The following is a 27936-nucleotide window of genomic DNA, read 5'->3' on the forward strand; positions in this document are numbered from 1 at the left end:
AGTGGCTCCTTTATCATATATTAACTGACCATATGTGGTTGGATTTATATCAGGGCTCTCTAGTCTGTTCCATTGATCTATGGGTCTGTTCTTGTGCCAGTACCAAATTGTCTTGATTACTGTGGCTTTGTAGTAGAGCTTGAAGTTGGGGATGGTAATGCCCCCAGCTTTGTTCTTCCTTCTCAGGATTGCTTTGGCTATTCCAGTTCTTTTGTGGTTCCATATGAATTTTAGGATGACTTTCTCTAGCTCATTGAAGAATGCTGTTGGTATTTTGATAGGAGTTGCATTGAATCTGTAGATTGCTTTAGGCAGGATGGCCATTTTGACAATATTAATTCTTCCTATCCATGAGCACGGGATGTGTTTCCATTTATTGGTATCTTCTTTAATTTCTCTCATGAGTGTCTTGTAGTTTTCAGAGTATAGGTCTTTCACTTCCTTGGTTAGGTTTATTCCTAGGTATTTTATTCTTTTTGATGCAACTGTGAATGGAATTGTTTTCCTGATTTTGCTATCTGCTAGTTCATCGTTAGTGTATAGGAATGCCACAGATTTCTGTGTATTAATTTTGTATCCTGCAACTTTGCTGAATTCAGATATTAGATCTAGTAGTTTGGGAGTGGATTCTTTAGGGTTTTTTTATGTACAATATCATGTCATCTGCAAACAGGGACAGTTTAACTTCTTCCTTGCCAATCTGGATGCCTTTTATTTCTTTGTGTTGTCTGATTGCCATGGCTAGGACCTCCAATACTATGTTGAATAGAGGTGGGGAAAGTGGGCATCCTTGTCTTGTTCCCGATCTTTAAGGAAAAACTTTCAGCAGTATGATGTTGGCTGTGAGTTTGTCATATACGGCCTTTATTATGTTGAGGTACTTGCCCTCTACAACATTTTGTTGAAAGTTGTTATGAATGGATGTTGAATTTTGTCAAATGCTTTTTCGGCATCTGTGGAGATGATCATGTGGTTTTTGTCCTTTTTGTTGATGTGGATGATGTTGATGGATTTTCGAAAGTTGTACCAACTTTGCATCCCTGGAATAAATCCTACTTGATCATGATGGATGATCTTTTTCATGTATTTTTGAATTTGGTTTGCTAATATTTTGTTGAGTATTTTTGCATCTATGTTCACCAGGGATATTTGTCTGTAGTTTTCTTTTTTGTGGTCTCTTAGCCTGGTTTTTGTGTTAGAGTGATGCTGGCTTCATAGAATGAGTTTGGAAGTATTCCCTCTTATATTTTTTGAAAACTTTCAGGAGTGTGGGTATTATGTCTTCTCTAAATGTCTGATAAAATTCAGTGGTGAATCCATCTGGCCCGGTATTTTGTTCTTGGGTAGTGTTTTTATTACCGATTCAATTTCATTGCTGGTAATTGGTCTGTTTAGATTTTTTGTTTCTTCCTAGTTCAGTCTTGGAAGGTTGTATTTTCCTAGAAAGTTATTCATTTCTTCTGTGTTATCCAGTTTGTTAGCATATAGATTTTCATAGTATTCTCTAATAATTCTCTGTATTTCTGTGGTGTCCACATGATTTTTTCTTTCTCATTTCTGATTCTATTTATGTGTTTGGATTCCATTTTTATCTTTACAAGTATGGGTAGGGGTTTATCTGTTTTGTTTATTTTCTTAAAGAATGAGCTCCTGCTTTCATTGATTCTATTATTTTCTTCTTCTCGATTTTATTTTCTGCTCTAATCTTTATTATGACTTCGGGCCTCACTTGTTCTTCTTTTTCCAGTTTCGTTAATTCTGAGTTTAGACTGTTCATTGGGATTTTTCTTCTTTCTGAGGTAGGCTTTTATTGCAATATATTCCTTCTTAGCATGGCCTTTGCTGCATCCCACAAATTTTGCAGTGTTGAATTATTGTTGTCATTTTTCTCCATATATTGCTTGATTTCTGTTTTTATTTTGTCATTGAGCCATTGATTATTTAGGAGCATGTTATTAAGCCTCCATGTGTTTGTGGGCTTTTTCATTTTCTTTGTGTAATTTATTTTCAGTTTTATACCGTTGTGATCTGAGAACTTGATTGGTACATTTTAAATCCTAAATTTACTGAGGCTCTTTTTGTGGCCGAGTATTTCCTCTATTCTGGAAAATGTTCCAAGTGCATTAGATAAGAGTCTGTGTCCTGCTGCTTTTGGGTGGAGTGTTCTGTAGATGTCTGTTAGGTTCATCTGTTCTCATGTGTTGTTCAGTGCCTCTGTGTCCTTACTTACTTTCTGTCTGCTTGATCTGTCCTTTGGAGTGAGTTGAGTGTCAAAGTCTCCTAGAATGAATGCATTGCATTCTATTTCCCTGTTTAATTCTGTTAGGATTTGTTTCACATATGTAGGTGATCCTGTGTTTCATGCATAGATATTTATAATGGTTATATTCTCTTGTTGGACTGACCCCTTTATCATTATGTAATGTCCCTCTTTGTCTCTTGTTACTTTCTTTGTTTTGAAGTCTATTTTGTCTGATACAAGTACTACAACACCTGCTTTTTTTCTCCCTATTGTTTGCATGAAATATGTTTTTCCATCCCTTCACTTTTAGTCAGTGTATGTCTTTGGGTTTTACGTGAGTCTCTTGTAGGCAGCATATAGATGGGTCTTGCTTTTTTATCCCTTCTGTTACTCTGTCTTTTGATTGGTGCATTCAGTCCATTTACATTTAGGATGATTATCAATAGATATGTACTTATTGCCATTGCAGGCTTTGGATTCATGGTTACCAAAGGTTCAAGGGCAGCTTCTTTACTATCTAACTATCTAACTTAACTCACTTATTACACTGTTGTAAACACAGTCTGATAATTCTTTATTTCTCTCCCTTCTTTTTCTTCCTCCTCCACTCTTTATATGTTCAGTGTTTTAGTCTGTACTGTTTTAGCTGGGAGAATAACATCACTTCCTGCTTGCTAGTCGCCTTGCCTTTCTCCACTGTCCAGTTTACTGCACATAGGGAGCAGCCTCTGGGTTAATCCCCTAAGCTGCCATCAGGGGGGCGTCCTTCGAGATGGCGTAGGGTAATGGTGGGGGTCGCAGGCCAGCAGTGCGTGTTCTGTTGGGAGAACAGAGCCCCTTCATGCTTCCTGGACTCTTCACCCATCTAGCACTATCTGTGCCATCAACTGCACGCAAGGAGCAGCCTCTGGGTTAATCCCTTAAACTGCCGTGGGTGGGGCAGCTCTCAGGGTGGCCTAGGGCACCAGCGTGGGTTGCAGGAGAGTGGCCATGAGAACAAAGCTCCTTTGTGCCTTCCGGACTCTGCACCAGTCTCTGCTGTCTGTGCCAGTCAACAGTGCACAGGGACCAACCTCTGGTTCAGGGCTGGTTAGGCACGCACAGGGAGAAGCCTCTGTGCTAAGCTGTGTGGTTGCTGTAGGCTGGACTGCTCCCCAGCTGTTCTGCCACAATGGCGGGTCAGCAATTTGCTTGCCTTGCCAGCAGAGGGGAGAGAACAGCAGGCTGCTTATCACTGCAAGGGGCTTTGTACCTGCATTGAAGCGCAGTGGGTTAGGGCACCTGAAGACCCTTACAGTTCCCAGCCTCCTTGGCTTATATGCCAGGACAATTTTGTCCACCTGTTAAACCGTTGTCCCTTTAAGATTTTTAAAGCATCCGCTTTTCTTTTGTCCCAGGGCAGCTGTCTGTGGGAACCTGTTTGCAGTCTCAATCTCAGACCTTGCTTTTCTACTCCTTCAATATCCAATGCACCATGCAATGTGTGTCTGTTTTCCTGGGGCAGACGACCAGGGCTAGTTATGTAGCAGTCCTGTGCTTCCACTCCCTCCCCACTCTGATTCCCTTCTTCCCACCGGTGAGGTGGGGTAGGAGGAATGCTCGGGTCTGCCGGGTCACGGCTTTGTATACTACCCTTTTCTGTGTAATGTTGGGCTCTTGCAGTTGTAGCCTGGCTTGTTAGCTCTCAGTGCTAGATGAAGTGTTATTAATTCATTTACTATGGAGCATCAAGTATATGCTCAACCCTCAAGAAACAAGAGCAGTTGTAGCCTGGCTTGTGTACTATATCTTCTGGTCACTCTTTTAGGAATTGTTGTATTTGCTGTATTTTCAAAATATATATGGTTTGGGGAGGAAATTTCCACCACCCTGCTCATGCCGCCATCTTGAGAAAATCTCTCTAACATTAAAAAAAATTTCTATTTAACTTACCAAGACCACATATTCTTTTTATTAAGTATTGCTTTTACCAATAACTAATAATTTAGCTTGTTTACCCTTGTAAATCATCAATAATAAAACCTATATTACCTTTATAAGGTAGTTGGTTTTGGTGTTTTGGATAGTGGTTGGCTGAAAAATGTAATTTATGGTACTAGTGAATACCAATCTTTGTAAGAAGAAACAAAGCCTTATTGTTAGCTCTCGGTGCTAGATGAAGTGTTATTAATTCATTTCTTATGGAGCATCAAGTATATGCTCAGCCCTCAAGAAACAAGAGTAAATAAGACTAGACCCTCAAGGACTTCCTTCCTCAATCTGTTAAGAAGGCAATAATAACTTTTAGTAGGAATGTGTTAAGGTGCTTGAGTTTTAAAGTGCTATGTGAACACAAAGGAGAAGACAACTAAATTTGGGTGTATCATGCAAAGGCAGTGGGGGGGTGTCTTGCCTGAGAGGAATTTTCCCCAGGCAAATTAGGGTTTATACCAAGCTTTATTCTCTCTGTGTCAGGTTGAGTGCTGGAATCACATCTGCCTCTGGGGCAGTCTCCATGCAGCAAGCACTTCTCTGTCTCTGTCTCTGCCTCTGCCTCTGCCTTCAGGCAGAACACTGGGCAGAGCTCTTTATATTCTAACACTGACAGTAATGGCTCATTACCAACTGGTGTGTAAGAATTATTCTATGCAGTTGGCCAATTACATCATCAAGTAGTTTAGGGTCAGGTGAGGTTCCTGGCCATAGGAACTTCCATTTTCCCTGCAGGAGGTTTTTGAATTCTATCTTGAAAGGAAGTATGTCATTTGCATTGAGGAGATAAAGAGAAGAGAAGAGAAGGAAAGGAAAGAATCATTTCAGGCAGTAGAAACAGAATGGCCCTAATTGCTGGGGGATGAAAAATCTGACATGTTCCATGCTTTTTCTTTATGTTCTGCAGGTAAAGCTAAGGGTAGGTAGTGTGTAGAGAAAAGAAAAACCAAGGCCAGATTGTAAAAGGCCTTAAGTCATATTAAGGAGTATGGATTTCTTATTATTATTTTATTTTATTTGTTTTTATTATAATGTCATTAATATACCATCACATGAGTGACATTGTAGTTACTAGATTCCCCCCATTTTCAAGTCCTCACCACATGCCCCATTATAGTCATTGTCCATCAGCATAGTAAGATGCTAGAGTCACTACTTGTCTTCTCTATGCTTTACTGCCTTCCCCGTGCAACCCCCCTAACACGTTATGTGTACTAGTCATATTGCCTCTTAATCCCGTTATCCCTCCCTTCCCCCTCACCCACCCCAGTCCCTTTCCCTTTGGTAACTGTTAGTCCATTTATGGGTTCTGTGAGTCTGCTGCTGTCTTGTTCCTTCAGTTTTTGCTTTGTTGTTATACTCCACACATGAGTGAAATCATTTGGTACTTGTCTTTCTCCACCTGGCTTATTTCACCGAGCATAATACCCTCTAGCTCCATCCATGTTGTTGCAAATGATGCAACAAATCATGGCTGAATAGTATTCCATTTTGTATATGTACCACATCTTCTTTATCCATTCATCTACTGTTGGACACTTAGGTTGCTTCCATTTCTTGGCTATTGTAAATAGTGCTGCGATAAACATAGGGGTGCATCTGTCTTTTTCAAACTATGCTCCTGCATTCTTAGAGTAAATTCCTAGAAGTGGAATTCCTGGGTCAAATGGTATTTCTATTTTGAGTTTTTTGAGGAACCTCCGTACTGCTTTCCACAGTGGTTGAACTAGTTTACATTCCCACCAGCAGTGTAGGAGGGCTCCTCTTTCTCCACATCCTTGCCAACATTTGTTATTGTTTGTCTTTTGGATGTTAGCCATCCTTACTGGTGTGAGGTGATATCTCATTGTGGTTTTAATTTGCATTTCTCTGATGATTAGTGATGTGGAGCATCTTTTCATGTGCCTGTTGGCCATCTGAATTTCTTCTTTGGAGAAGTGTCTGTTCAGATCCTCTGCCCATTTTTTAATCATATTATTTGCTCTTTGTTGAGGTGCATGAGCTCTTTATATATTTTAGATGTCAACCGCTTATCAGATATGTCATTTATGAATATATTCTCCCATACTGTAGGATGCCTTTTTGTTCTACTGATGGTGTCCTTTGCTGTACAGAAGCTTTTACGTTTGATATAGTCCCACTTGTTCATTTTTACTTTTGTTTGCCTTGCCTGGGGAGATACGTTCATGAAAAAGTTGCTCATGTTAATATTCAAGAGATTTTGCCTATGTTTTCTTCTAAGAGTTTTATGGTTTCATGACTTACATGAAGATCTTTGATCCATTTCTAGTTTAGTTTTGTGTATGGGGTTAGACATAATTCAGTTTCATTCTCTTGCATGTAGCTGTCCAGTTTTGCCAACACCAGTTGTTGAAGAGGCTGTCATTTCCCCATGGCATATCCATGTCCCCTTTATAATATATTAATGGACCATATATTTGGGTTAATATCTAGACTCTCTATTCTGTTCCACTGGTCTATGGGTCTGTTCTTCTGCCAGTACCAAATTGTCTTGATTACTACAGTTTTGTAAATTTTCTTATTATTATGAAAATATTTCCTTTATGTAAACAAGATTTTAATATGCAAGTTTGATTTTTAATACCTTTGCACAAACTGGGTATGTGTAGTTATGATAATTTGATGGGAGAGATGCTTTGTCATTTTAATTTGTATCTTTTTAATTTTTAGTGTGGTCAATGTCGTATTTAAATTATTTCTATTGGTCGATTGTATTCTGTGTATTGCTTATTCACATCCTTTACTCATTTTAAAGAAAAATTTTTAATGATTTGTAGGAATGATTTATACAACCTATAGATATGAATGCTTCATTTAAATGTTTTTCTTATGACTGTAATTCTAGGCTTTGTGGTCGGTGGATTGGAAAAAAGACTGTTGTCAGTTTGGCAATTGGGAGATACTGCAATAACCTATAGCAGTAGTCCAGAGATGCTGTGGATTAAACTGTGGCAGTAAGGGAGGAGGGAGGAAGATTAGAGATCAATCTGCCACCCAGTGACTTGATAGTGGAGCTTAGATTAAGTCAGTACTACTGCCTTTTAATTTAGTGCTCTTTCTAGGATATGCCATTGTCTTCATTACTCTCCTTTCCTTCTGATTCTATGAAAGGAAAAAGAGAGAGAGAGAGAGAGAGAGAGAGAGAGAGAGACTCTTATACAATGAAATCTATAGTAAGGTTAAACTAAACAGGGTTTAAAATAAGAATCTTGAATATAAAAAGAAAATATAGATGAATTTTTTTATTCATCATGTGCAATTTTATCCTGTACAAATTTTGGTCATTGTCTTGGCAATGATTTTTGGCCCTGGACAATTTCACTATGGATACAATGAGACCAAGCAAAAATAACAATTGAATGTTTTTGGGGTAAAAGTGTTTATACCCAACTTTATTACCATGGTGACAGGTCAATCACTAGAATTCCATCTACTCAAGCAAGTCTGCATGCAGCAAGCTGTTCTCTGTCTCTGGGCCTCTCTGCCCCCACAGTCATCTCAGTCTCTGTCCTCAGCACTGCCACCACTCCAGTCTCTGTTCTCCTGAATCCTTGCAGCATGCCACCTAAAGCACTGGGTAGAGCTCTTAATAGAGTCAGTAACAACATATTTCCCACTCATATGGAGTGAGTAAGCCAACCAGGGCCAGGTGAGAATCTTAGCCATAAGCACCTTCACTTCCTGCACAATTTTTTTTTAGGGAAATATAGTTGATATACAATATATTGGTTTCATGTGTACAACATAGTGATTAGATATTTCTGTACGTTATGAAATGATCACCATAATAAATCTAGTTACCATCTCTCTTGCCTGGAGGTTTCACCCCTGGACAGGTTCACTATGGATTCAATGAAACCAGCAAATGACAATAGAATGTTCTTGGGGTAAAAGGATTTACTACCTGGCTTTATTCTCCTGGCAGTAGGTTGAGCACTAGAACCACATCTGTATCCAGCAGTCTGCCGGTCCTTAATCCACCTCCATGTCGGCCTCTGCCCAGAGCACTTTACATAGTGACTCAGTCAGTAATAGCTTATTGACTACAGGTGTGGCCTAGCAGTAGGCCAATAACATTATCAAGTAGTTTAGAGTCAGGTGAGGATTCTGGCCATAGAAACTTGCATTTTCCCCACACCATCTGTCACCATACAAAGTTATTAAATTATTTATTGTATTCCCTATAGCGTACTGTACATCTCCATGACTTATTTTATAACTGGAAGCTTGTATCTCTTAATCCCCTTCTCCTGTTTTTCCTAGCCCCCTGGATATTTGTAAATAGTGCTGCGATAAACATAGGGGTGCATATGTCTTTTTCAATGTAAGAAGTTGTATTCTTTGGGTAAATTCCTAGGAGTGGAATTCCCGGGTCCAATGGTATTTCTGTTTAGTTTTTTGAGGAGCCTCCATATTGCTTTCCGCAATGGTTGAAGTAGCTTACATTCCCACCAGCAGTGTGTAGGAGGGTTCCCCTCTCTCTGCATTCTCACCAGCATTTGTTGTTCCTAGTCTTTTCTATGTTGGCCATCCTTTCTGGTGTGAGGTGATATCTCATTTGGTTTTAATTTGCATTTCCTGATAATAAGCAATATGTAGCGTCTTTTCATGTGCCTGTTGGTCATCTTTGGAGAAGTTCCTCTTTGGAGAAGTGCCTGTTCACACCATCTGCCCATTTTTTAATAGGGTTATTTGCTTTTTGGTTGTTGAGGCATCTGAGTTCTTTATATATTTTGTATGTAACCCGTTGTTGAATGTCATTTATAAATATATTCTCTCATACTGTAGGATGCCTTTTTGTTCTGCTGATTGTGTCCTTTGCTGTACAGAAGGTTTTTAGTATGATGTAGTCCTATTTGTTCATTTTTGCTTGTTTCCCTTGCCTGAGGGAGATGCGTTCAGGAAAAAGTTGCTCATGTTTATATTCAAAAGATTTTTGCCTATGTTTTCTTCTAAGAGTTTCATGGTTTCATGACTTACATTCAGGTCTTTGATCCATTTTGAATTTACTTTTGTGTATGGGGTAAGACAGTGATCCAGTTTCATTCTCTTACATGTAGCTGTCCAGTTTTGCCAGCACCATCTGTTGAAGAGACTGTCATTTCCCCATTGTATGTCCATGGCTCCCTTATCGTATATTAATTGGCCATATATGTTTGGGTTAATCTCTGAAGTCTGTATTCTGTTCCACTGGTCTGTGGCTCTGTGCTTGTGGCAGTACCAAATTGTCTTGATTACTGTGACTTTGTAGTAGATCTTGAAGTTGGGGAGCAAGATCCCCGCCACTTTATTCTTCCTTCTCAGGTTTGCTTTGGCTATTCGGGGTCTTTGGTGTTTCCATATAAATTTTTGAACTATTTGTTCCAGTTCATTGAAGAATGCTGTTGGTAATTTGATAGGGATTGCATCGAATCTGTGTATTGATTTGGGCAGGATGGCCATTTTGACAATATTAATTCTTCCAAGCCAGGAGCATGGGATGAGTTTCCATTTGTCAGTGACCTCTTTAGGTTCTCTTAAGAGTGTCTTGTGTTTTTCAGGGTATAGGTCGTTCACTTCTCGGTTAGGTGTATTCCTAGGTATTTTATTCTTTTTGATGCTATTGTGAATGAAATTGTTTTTCTGATTTCTCTTTCTATTAGTTCATTGTTAGTGTATAGGAAAGGCACCGATTTCTGTGTGTTAATTTTGTATTCTGCACCTTTGCTGTATTCCAATATTAGTTCTAGTAGTTTTGGAGTGGAGTCTTTAGGGTTTTTTATGTACGATATCATGTCATCTGCAAATAGTGACAGTTTAATTTCTTCTTTACTGATTTCGATTCCTTGTATTTCTTTGTTTTGCTCATTGCCGTGGCTAAGCCTTCCAGTACTATGTTGTATAACAGTGGGGAGAGTGGGCACCCCTGTCTTGTTCCCGATATCAGAGGAAAAGCTTTCAGCTTCTCACTGTTCAATATGATGTTGGCTGTGGGTTTATCATATATGGCCTTTATTATGTTGAGGTACCTGCCCTCTGTACCCATTTTTGTTGAGAGTTTTTATCATGAATGGATGTTGAATTTTGTTAAATGCTTTTTCAGCATCTATGGAGATGATCATGTGGTTTTTGTCCTCCTTTTTGTTGATGTGGTGGATGATGTTGATGGATTTTCGGATGTTGTACCATCCTTGCATCCCTGGGATGAATTCCACTTGGTCATGCTGTATGATCCTTTTGATGTATTTTTGAATTCATATTGCTGCTATTTTGTTCTGTATTTTTGCATCTATGTTCATCAGGGATATTGGTCTCTAATTTTCTTTTTTGGTGGGTTGTTTGCCTGGTTTTGGTATTAGGGTGATGTTGGCTTCATACAATGAGTTTGGGAGTATTTCCTCCTCTTCTATTTTTTGGAAAACTTTAGGAGAATGGGAATTATATCTTCTCTGTATGTCTGATAAAATTCCGAGCTAAATCCATCTGGCCCGGGTGTTTTGTTCTTGGGTAATTTCTTTGCTGGTAATTAGTTTGTTTAGATTTTTGTGTTTGTTCCTTGGTCAGTCCTGGAAGGTTGTATTTTTCCAGGACGTTGTCCATTTCTGTACAGTAAATAGCAACATACATCCTTTTTCTGCCTCCATGAATCTTAAATTTATTTATTTATTAAACTTAATATAAATAGCACTGTGAAGCGATATCTCTTTTCAAAATTTATCAAACTGTGGAATTCTGCCCCATGGTGGGCATACGTATAAGGGCAGAGACAGTGTAAGGAAATCCTTCCACTTAGAACACATATTCTGAAGGTATTAGGCAGATGATCATTGTAGGTAGTGACTCAGCACCTGGGGTAGGAGACTTCATCATCCGTGCTCTTGATGTTCAAACCCAGATCTGGCCGATGACCCTGTGAAAAATGGGACAGTTTTGCTGTTATCACAGACCTGCCCACATCTGGTCGGCACTTTGCAGGGGTACAGTATATACCTATGGTAAAGAAACAGCTTCTGAGGAGAGCCTGCATTTGCCATGGAACAGTGCCCTCTGCTGTTTCTGAGGGAGCCATTCAGCCGTAGTCAAATCATGAGGGAAGAGTGCACTGCTCAGAGACAAAGCAAGCTGCTCCTTGTTTGCAATGGTCAAGATACTGGGAGGCCAACTCCTGGCACCTGCAGCCAGTCTCCGCTGTAAATATTCAGCAGGAGAATCAAGACAGCCCAGCCACAGCAGCTGACCTCCCCTACATCTGTTCCCAGGCTCTAATTCCACACTGCATGTGAATGCTCCTTCCCTATTTTCGCTGCAAACACAGAAGAGCCTCCATTAGTTTTGCTCTTTAGCAGAAGGAATTTTTACAACAGTGATTTTAACCGTTGAAGCTTGTCTTTAGAAAACTTCTCCTTCTCAGTATTATAAAATTAAAGGAAGCACAGTCAATGGCTGCAGTGAAGTAGTCATGTAGAAGAGAACAGCAGTTCACTGTCAGATCAGCCTCGTTTCCTTCCCTTTTTTCCTTCCTTCCTTCCTTCCTTCCTTCCTTCCTTCCTTCCTTCCTTCCTTCCTTCCTTCCTTCCTTCCTTCCTTCCTTCCTTCCTTCCTTCCTCCCTTCCCTGCTCCCCCCTCCATCATCATGATCTTTTTAATAAAACCATCTAAAGCTGCCAGAATCTCCGTCTAACAGGAATGATGTCACATAGAGGAAACTGGGTTTTTTTTCTGACTCACTTTACATTCTGGGAACAACTGTTTTTGCTGGTTCTCTCCACTCTCTGAATTCTCATTCTCAATTTTATGTTCTGGGTGTGACCCTGAATGATATAGTCACCATTTACCTTTACTTTAACCAACAAAAAGGGCAATTATGGACTTCAAGATGTTATTAGGGATATGTGTCCTTCCTAACAGCTTTTGAACTGTTTTCTCGGCATTATTTCACTTAGCTAGAGCAGACAAAACATAGTGATGAACAATGAAAGATGCATGAAAGGAAAAATTTTTTTAAGTTTTCGTAAGTGACTCTGAAATTAAAATGTGTAAAAATACTTTTTCTTTCATAATTCTAAGTCTCCAATTCATGAGGGCAGAGGAGTGGATTTCTTGCTCTATCATGTGGCAGGACAGTGGTACATGGGAGCTGGCCATACCTTATCCTCCCCTTGTGCCAAGAACGAAGTCTGGTTTAATGAAGCACCTACTAAGGCCACACCTACTGGGCAGAAACTGCCAGATTCTACAGGACCCTAGAAGGCCTCTGCCACTCAGTGTGGGAATAAGCCACGCGAGCAGTGCTGCTCTTTGAGGTGGTGGAGGGTGTTTCCATTTAGGGTGCCAGGTAAAAACTCAGTGACTTGTACGGTCACACAATGCGTATTTGCACATTACTCTAGTAATTGCCAGGAGAAAAGGATTTTGTTTTCTCTGAGGCCTGAGGTGAAGAAAGAATTTACTCATTCTTGGCAATTTACCAGACTAAGAAAGTTGCTTAATTTTTTTTTTCCATTTGGTTCCTTCTGTTTGAAATATTTATCTGTGGTCCAAGCTGCCTTTAAGCCTTTCATTAAAGGATGACTTTGCTGACACATGATCAGCTGATTATGGGACAGGGATAGGCAATTGACCTCAGCCAATACAGACTCTTTGGTATTTCCTGCTGTAGCTATTGGAAAAGAGTGATTGTGCTGAAGTTGCTAATCTGGTAGTATAGGATTTAGGTTATTGGCAGAAGATTGCCACTTAAAGGAGCAATGCCCATTCAGGGAAAGGAGGGAGAGAGATGAAGCCCTGAGGACACTGGTGAAACTTCTGGATTCAGCCATGCCTGAAACCTCATATTTTTAGTTCCATAGGCAATATCTTTTTTTTAATTTTGCTGTAATTTGGAAGTTAGTTTAAGTTAAGGTCACTTGCTGCTATAGAGTTCTAATTATCAGTAGTGAGCCATCTGCATTGCAGAGGTCCAGTCTCTTACATTTTTAAGATTAACTAGAAGTATTGATGGACTCTAACTTTGTTTAGCATCGGTGACATTATTCTGAAAATGGTCTACTTTGTTTACTATTTCATACTATTTAGCTTATCCTATAGCCACTGAAATCTATTGACAGAGCTGTTTACTGGGCAAGGTTGATCTTGGAAAGGCAACATGGGAGGAAAGGTAATCCGTAGGCAAACCTCAAGGGAAAAACTGAAGAAAACATCTTCCCTCTACGAGTTCCACCATCTCCTAGTGTACACAGTCACGTACCACTTGCCTTCTTTTTCCAAGGATGTTTGGGGGTTAGTGGGGCAACAAGTCCTCTGTCCGAAGTGTGAGGGACGCAGAGAGGAAGCTCCTTAGCCTCCACAAGGTGCTCCTGCTCAGTATCCTGGGTAGTATGTCGATGAGGAGATCTGGATTTATGAAGCTTATGTGGAAAAACAGGTAGCCCAGCAGTGTGATGAAAAATAGGGTGATGAAAAAGAGAAATAGAAAAATCCTGAAAAGAGAAAGCCAAGAAACTGTTAGCCAGATGTTAGACGACCAGGAACAGAACAGTAAGTCATACCTAAATGCACACCTGGTTCCTTCTTGATATTCAGATGTCTCCCACTAAATCTTGTCTCCGTTCCCAGCAACCCCTTGTAAATGTGGTCCTTCCCTAGTGCTGGCTTGCTAGTTACTGTCTTCCATCACTGTGTTTTATTTTCTTTTAGTATTTATCATTATCTGAAATTATCTTGTGAAGTAGTCACACCGATTTATACCCCACTAGCAGAGTATACATTTCTGTGGGTCTACACCCTCTCCAACACTTACCGTCAGATTTTTAAAGTTTCACTAATCAAATGGGTGTAAAGTAATTTCTCATTATGGTCTTGATTTGTATTTCCCTGAGGAACAGTGATGCTGAATATCTGTGCATAGGTTTATTGGTCTTCTGTGTTCCTTTTGCCCATTTATCTACTAGGTTGTTTGAGCTTTTCTTACTAAATGGTAAAAATTCTTTATATGTTCTTGATATGAATCCTTTTCCATGTGTACTTTGAGTAACTTCCCTCTACTTTCTAACTCTCACTTGCTCGAAGTGTTGAAGAGCAAAAGTTAACAATTTTTAATCAAGGCTAGTTTATCAACCTTTCCTTTAGTTAGAATCAATCCTTTTTATGTCGTGTTAAAAATCCATGCCCTATACCAAGGTCTGAAAGATACTTGTATCTTCATTGAGAGTTTGTAGCATTTAAAAAATATGTTCACAAATTCTTTGATACTCCTCTCATTATGAGATTTCCCTTCATTGGGATGTGGACTGGACTTAATGGCTCATTTCTAAAGAATACAATATTGTGGAAGTGACGTGACAGTGTGTGACTTCCTAGACTAGGTACTAAAGACACTACAGCTTCTTCCTTATTCTCAGGAGAAAACCAGCTGTCATATTGGGAGGCTTCACAACCAGCCCTGTGGAGACGTCCATGTGATGAGGAACTGAGAGATCTCTGCCAAAATCCAGCAAAAAAGCCAGTGTGAAATAGGTCCTGTAGCACCAGCCAAGCCTTCTAATTACTGTAACTTTGGCCAACATCTTATCTGTAGCCTCACAACAGACCCTGAGCTAGAAGTACCCAGCTAAATGACTCAAAGATTCCTGACCCACAGAAACTATGGGATGATGGATGTTTATTACTTGAAACTAGTAAGTTTTTGGGTAATTTGTTAGGTGGGAATAGATAACTCATGCTGAATTTTAAAGATTCCTTTCTTTCTTTTTGTGGACATTTAAGTCTTTAACACATTGGGCTTGCTTTTTATATATGCTGAATGTTAGTGATCTGATACCATTTTTTGTCTTATTTGGATAACGTTTGTCCCTACCATATTTTTGAACAATTCTTCCTTTCCCCTATGACATATAATTATTGTTACATATCAAAGGTCTAAATGTGCACTGTTTCTAAGCTTTTTTTTTGTTCCATTTCATTGTTCAGTTTTCCTAGTCTGGTCCCAATAGCACACTATCATAATTATTGTAGCTTCATAGTAAGTTCTGATATCTGAAATGGCATATTCCCCACCTCTTACTTTTCTTTAAAATTTCCAGGTTATCTCTGACCCTTTACTCCTCCAAATATAGTATATTTTAGAATCATTTCATTCAATTGCATGAAACATCTTTTGGGGAGTTTGATTGGAATTGAATTGACTATTTCTCCACTGGAGACAACTGATATATTTCTGGTATTAAGGCTTCCTATCCATGATCATGGTATTTCTCTTCTTTCATTCATGATACTTTTAATATTTCTTAATACATTTCTCTAAATTTCCCTATGGTGGTCTTGATTTCTTCTTTAAATGATGAATTTTTTTGCCCTTGTTGTGTTACTATGATTTGCACGAGCAAACCTCCACTGTTTCCTTCCTACATTAACCTTATCCGGCTGTTCTGGGCTGCCTCCAGCCCCAGGACAAATTCATTACCACTTGCACTCAGTAGTCAGAGAGAACCCCTTCCCCACCAGTTCTCTGAAGTTTTTCTCTAGAGTTGATCTTAGAGCCCGGATCCAGGATCCATTCTAGTCAAGTATCTTAGAATTAGAATCAGAAGCCCTTTACAAACCTCCTTCCTCCTTCCTACAAATCTCCTTGAAGCTGGATACAATATTCATAAGGAGGTTGTGGGTGACATTCCCAGGGAAAATCTTAGGAATAACCAACTTTTTAATCTCTTGAGTTAACAACCAGCCTACCCGTGCCTCACAGAATGGTCGAGTAAAACAAGAGGAAAGGTGTTTGTAGGTTGGTGATCTAAATTTGTACATTCTCCTCCAGATTACCAACTGAAGGCAGACAGCCCTTGGGAGTCCACATGGGCGAATCCATGCTGGGCACTGGTGTTAAAAGTATAGGTGAAGGCAGTTGTAGGATTTCTAGGAAAAATTCTACTAGTTGTTCCAGAACACTATATTTAGGGACACCAAAATATGTAGTACTTCATTTACCTTGTATGAAGGGATATCCCCCTTAAGCCAATATTCTAGACCATTGGAAATTACCTTTAAACACCAATAATTTTATGTTAATCATTTTGATGGAACTCTTTCTAAATCATGTTTTATACCACTTTGAATATATGTTTCTCTATGCCTTCTTAAACAGATTATATTGAACATAATTTGACCTTTTCTTGAAAATGCAAGGACTTCATGAAAACAGATCTTTGCTGTCACAGTGATTCCTTCAGAACTAATATGCACTCAGTTGTTTGAATCTTGAGTTCTTAGGCTAACAAATATTTTTGAGCAATTATGATGTGCTGGATACTGTTAGGTGCTTTATCTCTTTTTCACGATCATTTTCTCTTTTATCTGTTATTAGGCAGCAGTATATTGCATTTAGAAGTTCTCTCCCTATGTATGTATATATTTTTCATCTCAGTGGTAAAGAGTTGACATTGTAACAAGGTTTGAGGGAGGCATGTGTCATACAATAGGGTGAAAACCCAATCACTATGCTTATGAACCCCATTTCTAATCTACTGATTCTACTGGGGATCCAGACACATCAAATGAATTCTGATTGTTAAGGGAAGAGGGAGGAAATGTGAGATTTGCCTCATGTCTTTTAGGTGATAACATTCCCATTTGTGATTACTGCTCGGCTGTTGGCTGCTAATACTGGAAAATGAGATTAGTAATTGCCTTTCGGCAAGAAGTCATAGCATTAGAACTGAGAAATGTGGTCACTGATGACACTAGTTTGTTGACTCTGTGTGTGTGTGTGTGTGTGTGTGTGTGTGTGTGTGTGTGTGTGTGTGTGTGTGTGTGTGAGAATGTGTGAATGTGTATACAAGGTTCTCCTTGTCGTCTGCAGGATGGCTAGTAGATCTCCCAGTGTTCAGGAAGTTTGCTCAAAGATATTTACTTGCCTTTTACAGAGCCATATTCCCTTCTTTTGGAGAGAATTGTCCTGGGAGAAGAAGAAAGGACATTGATAAATAAGCAGTTTCATCACTGTGAAGTAATATTCAGTGAGCCATTAGTTATATGTTATGTTTAGATACCATACAAATTTTTTTCATAAGCATAAACAGATGAAATTTTCAAAGACAGTGTACATACATATATATTCATATATATGTATATGTATTATTTATATATACATACACACACACGTATATATATATATATATATACACACACACTTACATATTTCTATATAATTTTGTATCACCTCCTTATATACTGATAGGAGTAAAGGAAGGCATAGAAACGTAACGTCTGTTGCCCAAGGTTATACAGCTAGTAAGTGGTAGGGCCGGGCCTGAAGCCTGGACCTCTGGGAATCCACATTCTGGGCTCTCATAACTCTTTGCTTACCTTCAGCTCAGCCAGCAACCCTTAGAGGAATGAACAAGCTATGGACACCACAGAAATATATTCTGAGATAAGTTTTAGAATGTATAAAAATGGAAAGGTGAAGATATATCCTGAATTTCTGTGACATTTCTTTTACAAAATATTTCCTTAGTTATTTCATTTTCCTTTTAACTTCCTTGGGAGATAAAAAGATGGAGGAATTAAGATCCTATTTTAAAATTGTGTAAATAAGGCTCATAGAATTGGAATCATGAGAAACTGTGTGTTTTACACATTTGGTTCTATAGCTTGAGTCCGATGAGGTGAAGCGCCCTCTGATCAGCGCTCAGGGAGCATCTCTGTAAGGACGGCTCAGACTCAGGGCTCGGGACCATCATGGGACTCTGGTAACCCTGATGAACACGCTCTGTTTTTCCTCTGATGGGTAGTCAGATGAATACTTTGATGAACCATTGGGGGTAGATGAGGGGACATATCAGAAAGTATGCTAAGCCTCGTCCTAGAGAGGGGGAGTCCAGTTAATTTCAGGGTCCAGTTAATTTTTTTGCTGAGTGGAATATGCAAGAGAGGGGCCAGAATAACTTGCTCAGGACCATTGGAGTCATGGTCACTGTGGGCATGTGTGACATATACCCGAACATCTAGATGACCCCAGGGACAATGGTGTATTATTAATGTTTGCCTTTTGGGAAAAGAAGACTTCTTTTTTTTCTGAGGTTATCAAGACCATATATTTCATGCCAAAAAATTTCTGGTGAATGTCAGTCAACCTTGCCTCTTAAACCAATATGCATTACAAAAATAAAGTTAAATAAAAGTTTATCTTTTAGTCCTGTGAACTTGCTGCCCCAAAATGCCAAACAGGCAAAGAGCCGTGATGCTCTGCATCCAATTCTATGTCCTTCTGACCTTTACATATGTGCTGGTGACATCACGATGTTAAATATGAGTAGTCTTGGAGCTTTGTCATAAAGAAGTGATGACTTCTTATGTTAACTCATGGGGCATCTCTGATCAGATAGTGACAGATAACCCTGGTGCTTTGTGTTTTGAAAGATTCGGGACCATGTTGGGATCACCTGGAAAGAGTTCTGTGATTGCAGGAGGTGGGCGGTGTGGTATATGTGTCATATATTAGCCTCTTCTCTGTAGAGTATTATACCCTCAGTTAATGTTCCTTCTTGCTTGCATTCTGAACCTTCTGAGGTCTTAGACTAGTTTCTACGAGGATATGTCATTTACATGTTTTCTTTGTTTCAGGTTTTAGGTTGGAATGCTTTGAAATTACATCTAGTACTCATCTTAGAAAATGCACATGGGAAGATTTGTGTATGTTTCGTGGCTTATAGTGTTTTGAAAACTCTGACAGGCAGTGGCACTGAGTGAGAGGACACAGGGTGGAACACTCACCTTATTATTTTGGCTGTTGTATTTTTTTGCAGAGCTCATGCTCAAGACTTTTGATCTAGGGGGAAATGAATGAGATAGGGGTTGAATAAAGTACACTCAAATATTCATACTACATAATGATTATTTAAAAAGTTTTACATTCTAAAGCTGTGCTGTCCACTATGGAAGTCAGTGGCTACATGTACCTGTGAACATTAAAATTAATTAAAATTAAAAAAAAATCAGTTCCTCAGTCACACTACCATGTTTCAGGTACTCAGTAGGTGGCAACTGGCTACTATTGGATGGCACAAAGTTTTACTGGGCAGCTCTGTTCTAGAAACTGAGCTTAGCACTGAAGCCATACTTCAGAATTCCAAGAGCAGGTACCCTGTGGCCCTCCCAGGCCGCAATGCATACCAGGGCTGTTTAGAGGCGCTATGAAGTTTGGGTCTCTTTACCTCGATCCCAAGATTCTAAAATATTTAATAAATATAAGTACTTCTTGACTAAGTTAAGATGTAACTTCTAAAAAGGGGCCAAGAAATGGGAGTGAGATTTTTTACTTTGTTTTCTCACCATTTCAATTCTAGACAAACTCAGAAAGGAGGGGCTTTTGTCTTACCATTTCTAACCTCTAATGGTCACAGTTTAGTAGTTAATATAGCGTACAGTTTGAGTTTTGTAATATGATGGCCTTCGTGTGTCTAGAGGTTAGTTTCATACCTATCTTATATGGCTTAGTCTCTATGTTTTTGGGGAAATGAGGGTGGTATTAGTTTAAAGGGCTTTTCTGTGAAAGTAGGAATGTCCTACTCATCAGAGTGCCTGACCACCAGCCCTTTTAAAATCAGATGTTCCTGCCCTTAATATAAACCTGAATAATTGAACATGTGATAGAAGCATGAAGGGAGATATGTTTCTATGGTTTTTTAAGAAGGATGGAACAAGGACCTCCTTTTTGATGTTGGTGTGGTTTAGTGGGAGTCAAACAATCGCTAACAGAAGGGAGAGAGATGTGGTGTTGGGGCTCACTCAGTCCCACGTAGGAATTGGTCAGAGGAATGTTTGCTCTGACCCAGGCTGAGCTGGAGTTACCACTAAAACCAAGGAGTTCCTTTTTTTGTCGAAACTCACACTTCTCTCTCAAGGAGCCGCATCTCTGCTTCTTCTTCTGTTTTCCTCCAAGTTTCCTGGTACTTCTTCCCAGAGAAATAAAAGAAGCCGTAGTTACTAATTAGAAGCCTTACACTTTTTCTAATCATAAGAAGCATGTGTTATTACGTGGTAACATGAATGCTTGGTCTCCTTCTAGCCCCGACACCCACCACCACTCCTGGTCACTCGCTGTACTTCCTACCTTCCCGGCAGGTCCCTGGGTATTTGGCGTCATGAAAGGAAAAGTGCTCATTATGAATTTAAGAGCACAGAGGTCAGGAGACCAGGGCTGTAACGGAATGATATTGGTGGTGGGTTGTCAGGGACCCAAAGTCTCTTTGTAATGCCACTTTGAAGAGTTAATCTTGTCCTAGAAAGTGTTCTTTGAAAAGCCTGGTTTCATATTATCCTGTCTGTACCTTACAAACCCTTTTGTGTCCCATTACCGAGAAACTGTACCTTAATGCAGAAGACCTGATCTTTGCAGAGCTGGGCCACATGTGCATAGTCTTCCATTATCTGGGAAACCAAAATTCAGTCTTAAATTTCTTTCAGGAAATTTCTCTAAGAACAAGAGTATACTTGTTTCCTCCTAAATCCCAGACCCTAAATGTAGTTTTCTAATTGTTCTAAATATGTTTTTGCTGTATATATGAACTCGTTTTTTTTTTAGGATAGATAAGCTTTATTTTGGGGGGGATTTTATTTTGGGACAGTTGGGAGAAGAATAGATACTATTTGTTGAAGATACAGATATGGAACATATCCTGTAAAAATTTTTGAAGAGAAGGAAACCTAGGAGACTGCATTCATCTTCCTTTCCTTCATCCCCTCCCCAACCCCATAATGGTTCTGGATCTGGAGCCTTATTATGTGTAACTCAGTCATTTGCAGAATGTATTGCATCGTCTAACTGAACATCAACTTTTCCTTCCTCTGGGAGAAGTAATACTGAAATTACTACCATCACCTTGGCCAGTTCCTTCTCTTGGTCGGCACAGGAAGCTTCCAGCTGTTGTAACTTAACCTACAGAAAGGGAAGGAGATGGATAACTCAAGGTGCAAGCAGGATTCCATTCTGAAATGCTGTCTCAAAGGTTACCTGACAGGTGGTTGACATGCATCAGGTATGATGTCAGATGTCTTTTTAATGGGGGAGAGTCCAACCATGCAGCGTCCTTCTGGTGAACCTGCCCTTCTACACTCCCAAGCCCTTAGCATTCATCAGGGCTCCACTCACGCTTAAACTACAATTCTTAGCTTCCTTCCTTCTTAGCTATTTCTCTTAGGGAAAACATCGATCTTGAAAAACTTCACTCTTCTTTTTCCTTTTATATGCTTACTGCTCACTCCTTTTTTGCTCCCCATATTCCCTGTTCCTTCTTTTCCTTCCTTATTTGATGAAATCCTATGCTATATTGGTCACTACGTTGGAGTGATGGGCAGAAGGCCATGAGAGTAGAAAGGGTACAGCGGTGAACAGGATTGAGAGTCAGAGTCTCTGCCTCTCAGAGCTGACATTCTAGTTGGGGACATGAACAGATAAGTCAACATGATAATGATAAATGCTATGAAAGAAATACAAACAGAGAAATGTAGTGATAGCGATGGCATGAGAGCTATCATAGCTGAAGTCCTGTCTGATGAGATGATACTGGGTTGAAATCTAAATGGTAAATATTAGCCAAATGGAGATCTGGAAGAAATACGCCCCATGCAGGGTTGCAGCAAGAGCCAAGACTGTGAAAGAGCACATATTTAGTGTGTATGTGGAAGTTATGTGGCTGGAGCATGGGGACACACCTGGGAAGGAGAAGATGAGGTGGGGAAAGGTTGACCTGGGTGAGATTATGTAGGGCCTTGTGGCTTCTAGAGTTTGGTTCCGTATTTTAATTGCAGTGAGAAGCCAGGTGTGAACTCGAAGTAGTAAGGACATAATCTGATTTGTGTTTTTAAAGAATAAGTCTTTTCTATGTGTGAAAAGTAGACTAAGGGTAAGAGCAGAAGCAGGAAGACCAAGAGGCTGATTTGGCATCCAGGCAAGGGCTGATGGTGGCTTGCAGAAGGGTAATGTAGCCGAGGAATAGATGTGCTCGGGGGATATTCCCTCGTTAGAGCAGACAAGCCTGCGTTTTTCCTTCCTTCCACTTTTAGCTCTACTGTTCCCTCTTTGATCTAGTACCATTGTTTCACATCGGAAGACTTCTAACAGTTCCTTTCCTCTTCAGTCAATAATACCCAGGGCCAGAGAGCCAGATGTGCTAAGGGCTGTATCTTGAGGACGGTGGTCTGAGACACAAAGAGGCGCAGCAGGCCTACCATTAAACTGATGAGCTGATTGCCAGGATGTAAGAACAGAAGCAAGAGATGCTATGGATTTCATAGAATTAGAGAAATCACTTGAGAATTCTACAGCGCATGTAGGCAAATGGGAGTAATCTAAAGGGTCAGTAATGCTTTAGAGTTCTTTGGAGGTGGGCTAATAGCTTCTGGGAAAATAATGGCCATTGTTGTGACAATACCTGGAACTACCTATAGTCTTCCTGCTCAGCTGAGGTGACACAGCATCACCAGACTTAAAGCCTTGCCATGGGCTCTGCTGGGCTGCTGTCAAGAAAACTTGTTTTGAGCAGAAGGAAGCCAATGCACTTAGTTATACGGCAAGGCTAGTCAAGGGGCTTCATAAGCCTTTCTAACCGGAGCCCCAAGTTTATCCTGAAGCACATGCAGGCTCCACATTTCTTCCTTTCCAGATACATTTCCTGGACAGGCATGGCCAAGCAAGCTGTTTGGGTGGCTTTGGACTTCCTGTTTTGTGTGTGTTTTTTTTGTGGCCATCAGTACTAACTTGGCTGACAGGAAATAGGGAATTCTCTATTTTTCACTTTGTATTTCTATTTTCAGTGTGTCCATATCTGCAGGGCCTCCACAGACGTAGTATGGGCTTAAGTGTGAGCTTAAGAAGCTAAAGAGAAATAAGGCAGGGGAAGATGGAATTCTACAGAAAATATCAAGTAAGAATTGTACCTGCTTTCTGAATAAAAAAATAAGTCCACCTTTTTGCATCTTTGATCAGATGGATTGTGGTTGTGCCCAGGTTTTTATCTTTGGAACACAATTAGAGAAATGCTAAGCAATGTATGATGATGCACTCAGCAGGTAGAGGTCACTAAATATTAGGGTGATAAATTGAATGAATCCTTTTCTGGATGGGAGTCAGTGATAGAGTGTGTAAATTACCTAGCACACAGTAGATTTGACAAATCCTAGCTCTGCTCTATGAATTCATACATTTGCCTCAGCTAGACTTTTAAATAATCACGTTAAATATGTGACATTTCAAGGTTTTACTCTTCAAAAAAAGGAGAGTTAAAAATGCACAATTTCATTCAGTTTTTCAAACTGAGGCTGGAAGGGGCTGATTAAATTGCCCAACTTCATATACCTCACTAAGTGCTGGGACCAGGATATAAACTAGGGACTTCAGTGTGATATATGCATTGTGCAATTGTGTTCTGCTCTTCCTAAAGGAAGAGAAACAAAATATATGGCTTCAGAGTGAAATTCCTTACCAAGGGCAGAAAAGAATTCAGTACTCAGTAGTCTAGGCTTAAGTCTGACATGGGCTAAAACTACAAAGAATTTATCCCAGTTTTGATAGTTGTTTCCACCTAAAAGCTTGCTTCCTGGTTATGTAACCCAAACCCACTCAAGATTGCTTTTTCGTTTACCTTTGAGTCTTCTAGTGGTCCCTTTAGATGGCCTTGTTCACACTTGGTTTCCTTTTGCGATTTCCTTGTAAGCTATGATTTTAAATAAATACATATTTCAAATAAAAATACATCAAATAAAAAATTCTAGAAGACAAGCACACTGTTTGGTGTGTAGAAACAATAACATGGCCTTGGTAAAGCTGCCAGGAGATTGTCCCTTAATGGATACTTGGTGCCCTTGGAAACATCTTTATTCTACCTCCGTCTTCTTCTCACTAGTGTCGGCCACCAAAGCTAGGGTCTGCACAAGCAGGAGGACTTCCCTGAACCCTGTGCCATTCCAGGCTACAGAGGGCTGCAGGCGGGGGTCAGAAAGTAGGGCGATCATAGGAAACCCGCTGTATTTTGAGCAGCAGTTGAGGTAGAGTGAATGCCTGGATAAGGAAAGGGGAAGCCCTTGGGATTTAAGTATTTTAAAAGGTCTGTTGAAAATAAAATTAACCTTTCACCTTCCGACAAAGTGTCAGTGGATTCCATTTTCTTGTGATAGAATGAAAAACCCATGGGATCACCAAATAGCCCAAATGTCGCACCCACTGCCTTCACCTCATGCTTGCAGGGGAAGTCCATGGCATTCAGGTACGAGGCTCAGCCTCAGGAGAGTGGGGCAGGGGTAGAACCCGCCCCCCAGCACAAACTTTTCTGACACGTGGGATCCTCTATGATCATTTTCCCTCCCTTGTGTCTTTGACAGCTGGAGCCGCTGCGGGGAACGTGGGGAAAACTAGAGCCCCAACCCACCTTTTTTTGAAGGTCTCTTATACCGTGCACCAGAGTCTCATTTTTCCTTTCCTGTTGAGAGAAAGAAGCAGAGCATAGGTGCGGAGCTCCCTGCTGCCACCCACCTTTATTCAGCTGATTGTTCTCCTTTTCACCAGGTGCTGTTTCCCTGCAGTAACTCTACCTCACTGCTACTGTCAGGTAGAGGACCTGTGGTTTGATTTCCACATATGTATGTGTATACCAACTCACCAGGATAGACATGCCCACATGCAGGGCTTCCCAATATTGAATATTACCAAAGATACTGTGCCACTGACACATATTTTACCATGACTTTTGACTATTCTTTGCATGTAAAAAAGAGACGACTAGCTTATCTGATGACTAATGAGAGACAAGCTGAGGAATAAAACCTATCAGATGGTTCTTCCCAGCTCCTTGCTTACAAGTCTGGCGATTTCTTCTTCCCGGTCTTGCAAAGTTCTTTCCCTTTCCACGGTGGTACTGTTCTCCTTCTCCCACTCATCATCTTTCAGGTCTTGAGTCTGAGTGATCTCACTTTCCAGCCTGAATGACACAAGCACATAGTGTGAGGAACAGACAGCTTCAGAACTGGAAAAACACATCTATCAGTTTTAAGGGTTCCTTCAGGGTCAGTAAATATGGCTCTCAAGTTGGAAGCCCATTTTTCCTGGGTCCTTACCATCATAATCACTTCAAAGGCAGGAAAAAAAATCACTTCAACGTTTGACCTGAGTCCTGAGTCAAACACCCTAGTGTTCTTTCAGCTCAGGTGAATATCATCCAGTCTTTTAAGAATCTCTTTGAAACTTGCTGTAATTCCGGGTTTGAGCCACAGAAAATGCCAAAGAATGAAGAAGGAACTGCTACATAAGATAGAGGTGTCTAGAGCAAGTGGGAAAATTCAGGTTTGTCTCTTCTCCTCTATCCCATCCCTTGGATTGGGAACTTCCCTCAAGAAAACCCAGCACTCACCTCTGTATTTCTTCTTCTTTCTTGTGGATTTGGAGAAGAAGTTCCTGATTTGCCTCATCTGTGATTTGCAGGTCTCTTTCAAGGTCTGTGTTCAGACTTTCTAGGTTCCTATTTGACTGGGTCAGTCTTAAGATCTCCAACTCCTCTGACCTATAGATTCAGCCCACGAAAGGAACAAGGGCCAGTTATCTCAGGGTCAGGGATCTTTGGGCCAGAAGGGATATCTAGGAGACCTGTGATTCAGCAACCTGGCTGTTTCTGGGAGCACACCTTTCCTTTTTCATAGGAAATTGTATTTCTTAATCATGCCCTTACAGTTTGTTTCAGTAATTCTGAACTCCGTGAGCAAGAGGATTTTCCCAGGCTTTCTTGATCAAAGTGCTCAGTGTAATAGTGCACCTCCTCCCTGGTTCCAGGAGAAGATTGTTTCCTTAATAGCCTCTTGTGTTGGAGAGAATGGTTTCTCAGGAAAATGGTGCACAAAATCTGCTCACGAAATACACTTCCATTGAGTATTTTCATCCAGGCACCTGGCACATCACTTAGAGTTGGTTCCTGCCTTATGCCGCAAGAGCTCTCCACGAGCAGATGGGGCTTCTGTTTCTCCCTCCCTCCTCCCATCTCAAAACTTCTCCATTGTCTGCTACAAAGCTTGAGAATCTACCACGGGAGTCACTCCACTGAGTACACACAGATATGATCCAGGCATTCACTTTCAAGAATACAAACATCTTTTTTGAAGTAAATTTGATTGTAATAATGGTAATACCTCAGTGGTTTAGAAAGGGTACCTGGCAAATGGGAAGCTCTCAGTAACTTTTTTTTGTTGTTGTGTGTCAGTTAATTGCTTTCTCTTTGAACCTATAAACTGGGGATAAAGTGTGAGGGAGAGGTCTTTTGTTTTGAGTGGGAATGAGGAATGATTTTGGCAAAGTAAGTCCTTCCTTGGAAGGGCTGATTGGATGCAGGATTTATAACAGTTGTCACTTCAGGAGGACATGGAGTGCTTGGGGTGGTGTCAGCAGGGGGTTGGATAGACAGGAGCGTAGGAGGGAGTGGGGGGGGGGGGAGATGAGGGAAGTCATGCAGCGCAGACCTGCTTCACACCTTGGTCCTTGGATGTGGCTTTGCATAATCGTGATACTTACTCGTGATCTAGCTGATCCTCCTCGGGTTCTTCCATTGTAGATTCCCTAAAATACCAGCAGAGATGATCGGATGAATTGGGGAAATGTGCCCATTTATGAAACACAGAGTAACTAGCCAAGTGTCCCTAAGTATATGGACAAAATTAAGTCAACTGATTTCCTCCCTCCAACCCCCCAGGTTTTGGCCATGACAAAACCCAGCCCTTTGATTCTTCTGTCCCTCATCTGACTGTAACTCAGATAAGGATACAGTGAGGATACAGGGATAATGCTGGAAAATTCAGTGTGTGTCCATGCGGAGATGGTTCTCTAGAACAAGAACCCTTTCAAACTATGCTCCAGGTAATTAGAATCAATAAAGGTCATCCCTTCGTCTTAAGTCCCTTTTTGCTCCGTGGCCAGTTGCTTTCCTTAAGGCCCCCTGGGCATGAGTGTAGGTGCATGACCGCCCTGAAAAGTGATCTTTCTGGCCTCTAGCCAGGACTCTGTAAGGATCATCAGATATTAAGATCTTTAGTATTAAATAGGGCTCAGAAAAACCAAGCAGAAGTAGATAATTTGGTTCATTCTGTACCTTAGTTCCCTTTTTATCTCCAAGTCTTCAATAAACTCTGTCCCCCTTCTGTAAATGGCTTCCTGATTCTACCTTAGTCGCTCAGCTTCTGAAGTCTAGTCCTTCCCCACTGGAACCAACCAGTAGAGTGTCAGACCCTTCCAAAGGGTCAGGACTCTGCTATTGACATAGGATGGGTGGGGCAGCATGTCACAGTGGAGTGGGTCACAATGGTCATTCATGCAGAGTTCCAAGGCTATGTGGGTATATGAGGAGATGGTTCTCTAGAACAAGAGCCCTTTCAAACTTTGCTCCAGGTAATTAGAATCAATAAAGGTCATCCCTTCGTCTTAAGTCCCTTTTTTCTCCGTGCCCAGCTGCTTTCCTTAAGGCCCCATGGGCATGAGTGTAGGTGCATGACCGCCCTGAAAAGTAATTTTTCTGACCTCTAGCCGGGACTCTGTAAGGATCTTCAGATTTTAAGATCTTTAGTATTAAATAGGACTCAGACAAACCAAGCAGAAGTAGATAATTTGGTTCATTCTGTACCTTAGATTCCTTTTTTCCTCCAATTCTTCAGTAAACTCTGTCCCCCTTCTGTAAATGGCTTCCTGATTCTACCTT

At 40.4% G+C, this 27936-nt stretch overlaps 2 protein-coding genes and 1 pseudogene across 7 annotated transcripts in view; 1 reads left to right on the plus strand and 2 right to left on the minus strand.

The window, feature by feature from the left end:
* ZNF609 (zinc finger protein 609) overlaps positions 1 to 27936 on the plus strand; it is a 299633-nt gene that overhangs the window by 97051 nt on the left and 174646 nt on the right. The gene's annotated exons all lie outside the window — the stretch shown is intronic.
* LOC140843187 (transmembrane and coiled-coil domain-containing protein 5A-like) lies at positions 1632 to 27439 on the minus strand. The gene is made up of 12 exons (XM_073211993.1): positions 27334 to 27439; positions 26760 to 26804; positions 25612 to 25761; positions 25062 to 25182; positions 24634 to 24684; positions 23851 to 23922; positions 21090 to 21146; positions 20579 to 20638; positions 20099 to 20163; positions 18983 to 19037; positions 17122 to 17162; positions 1632 to 13692 (listed from the first exon to the last, which is right to left on the minus strand). The coding sequence occupies exons 2-12, from the start codon at positions 26792 to 26794 to the stop codon at positions 13494 to 13496; spliced, it is 906 nt and encodes a 301-aa protein (XP_073068094.1). The 5' UTR covers positions 26795 to 26804; positions 27334 to 27439; the 3' UTR covers positions 1632 to 13493.
* Positions 16624 to 16736, minus strand: LOC140843314 (small nucleolar RNA U13; annotated as a pseudogene).

Source organism: Manis javanica, chromosome 8, assembly GCF_040802235.1.
Source record: "Manis javanica isolate MJ-LG chromosome 8, MJ_LKY, whole genome shotgun sequence".
NCBI lineage: Eukaryota > Metazoa > Chordata > Mammalia > Pholidota > Manidae > Manis > Manis javanica.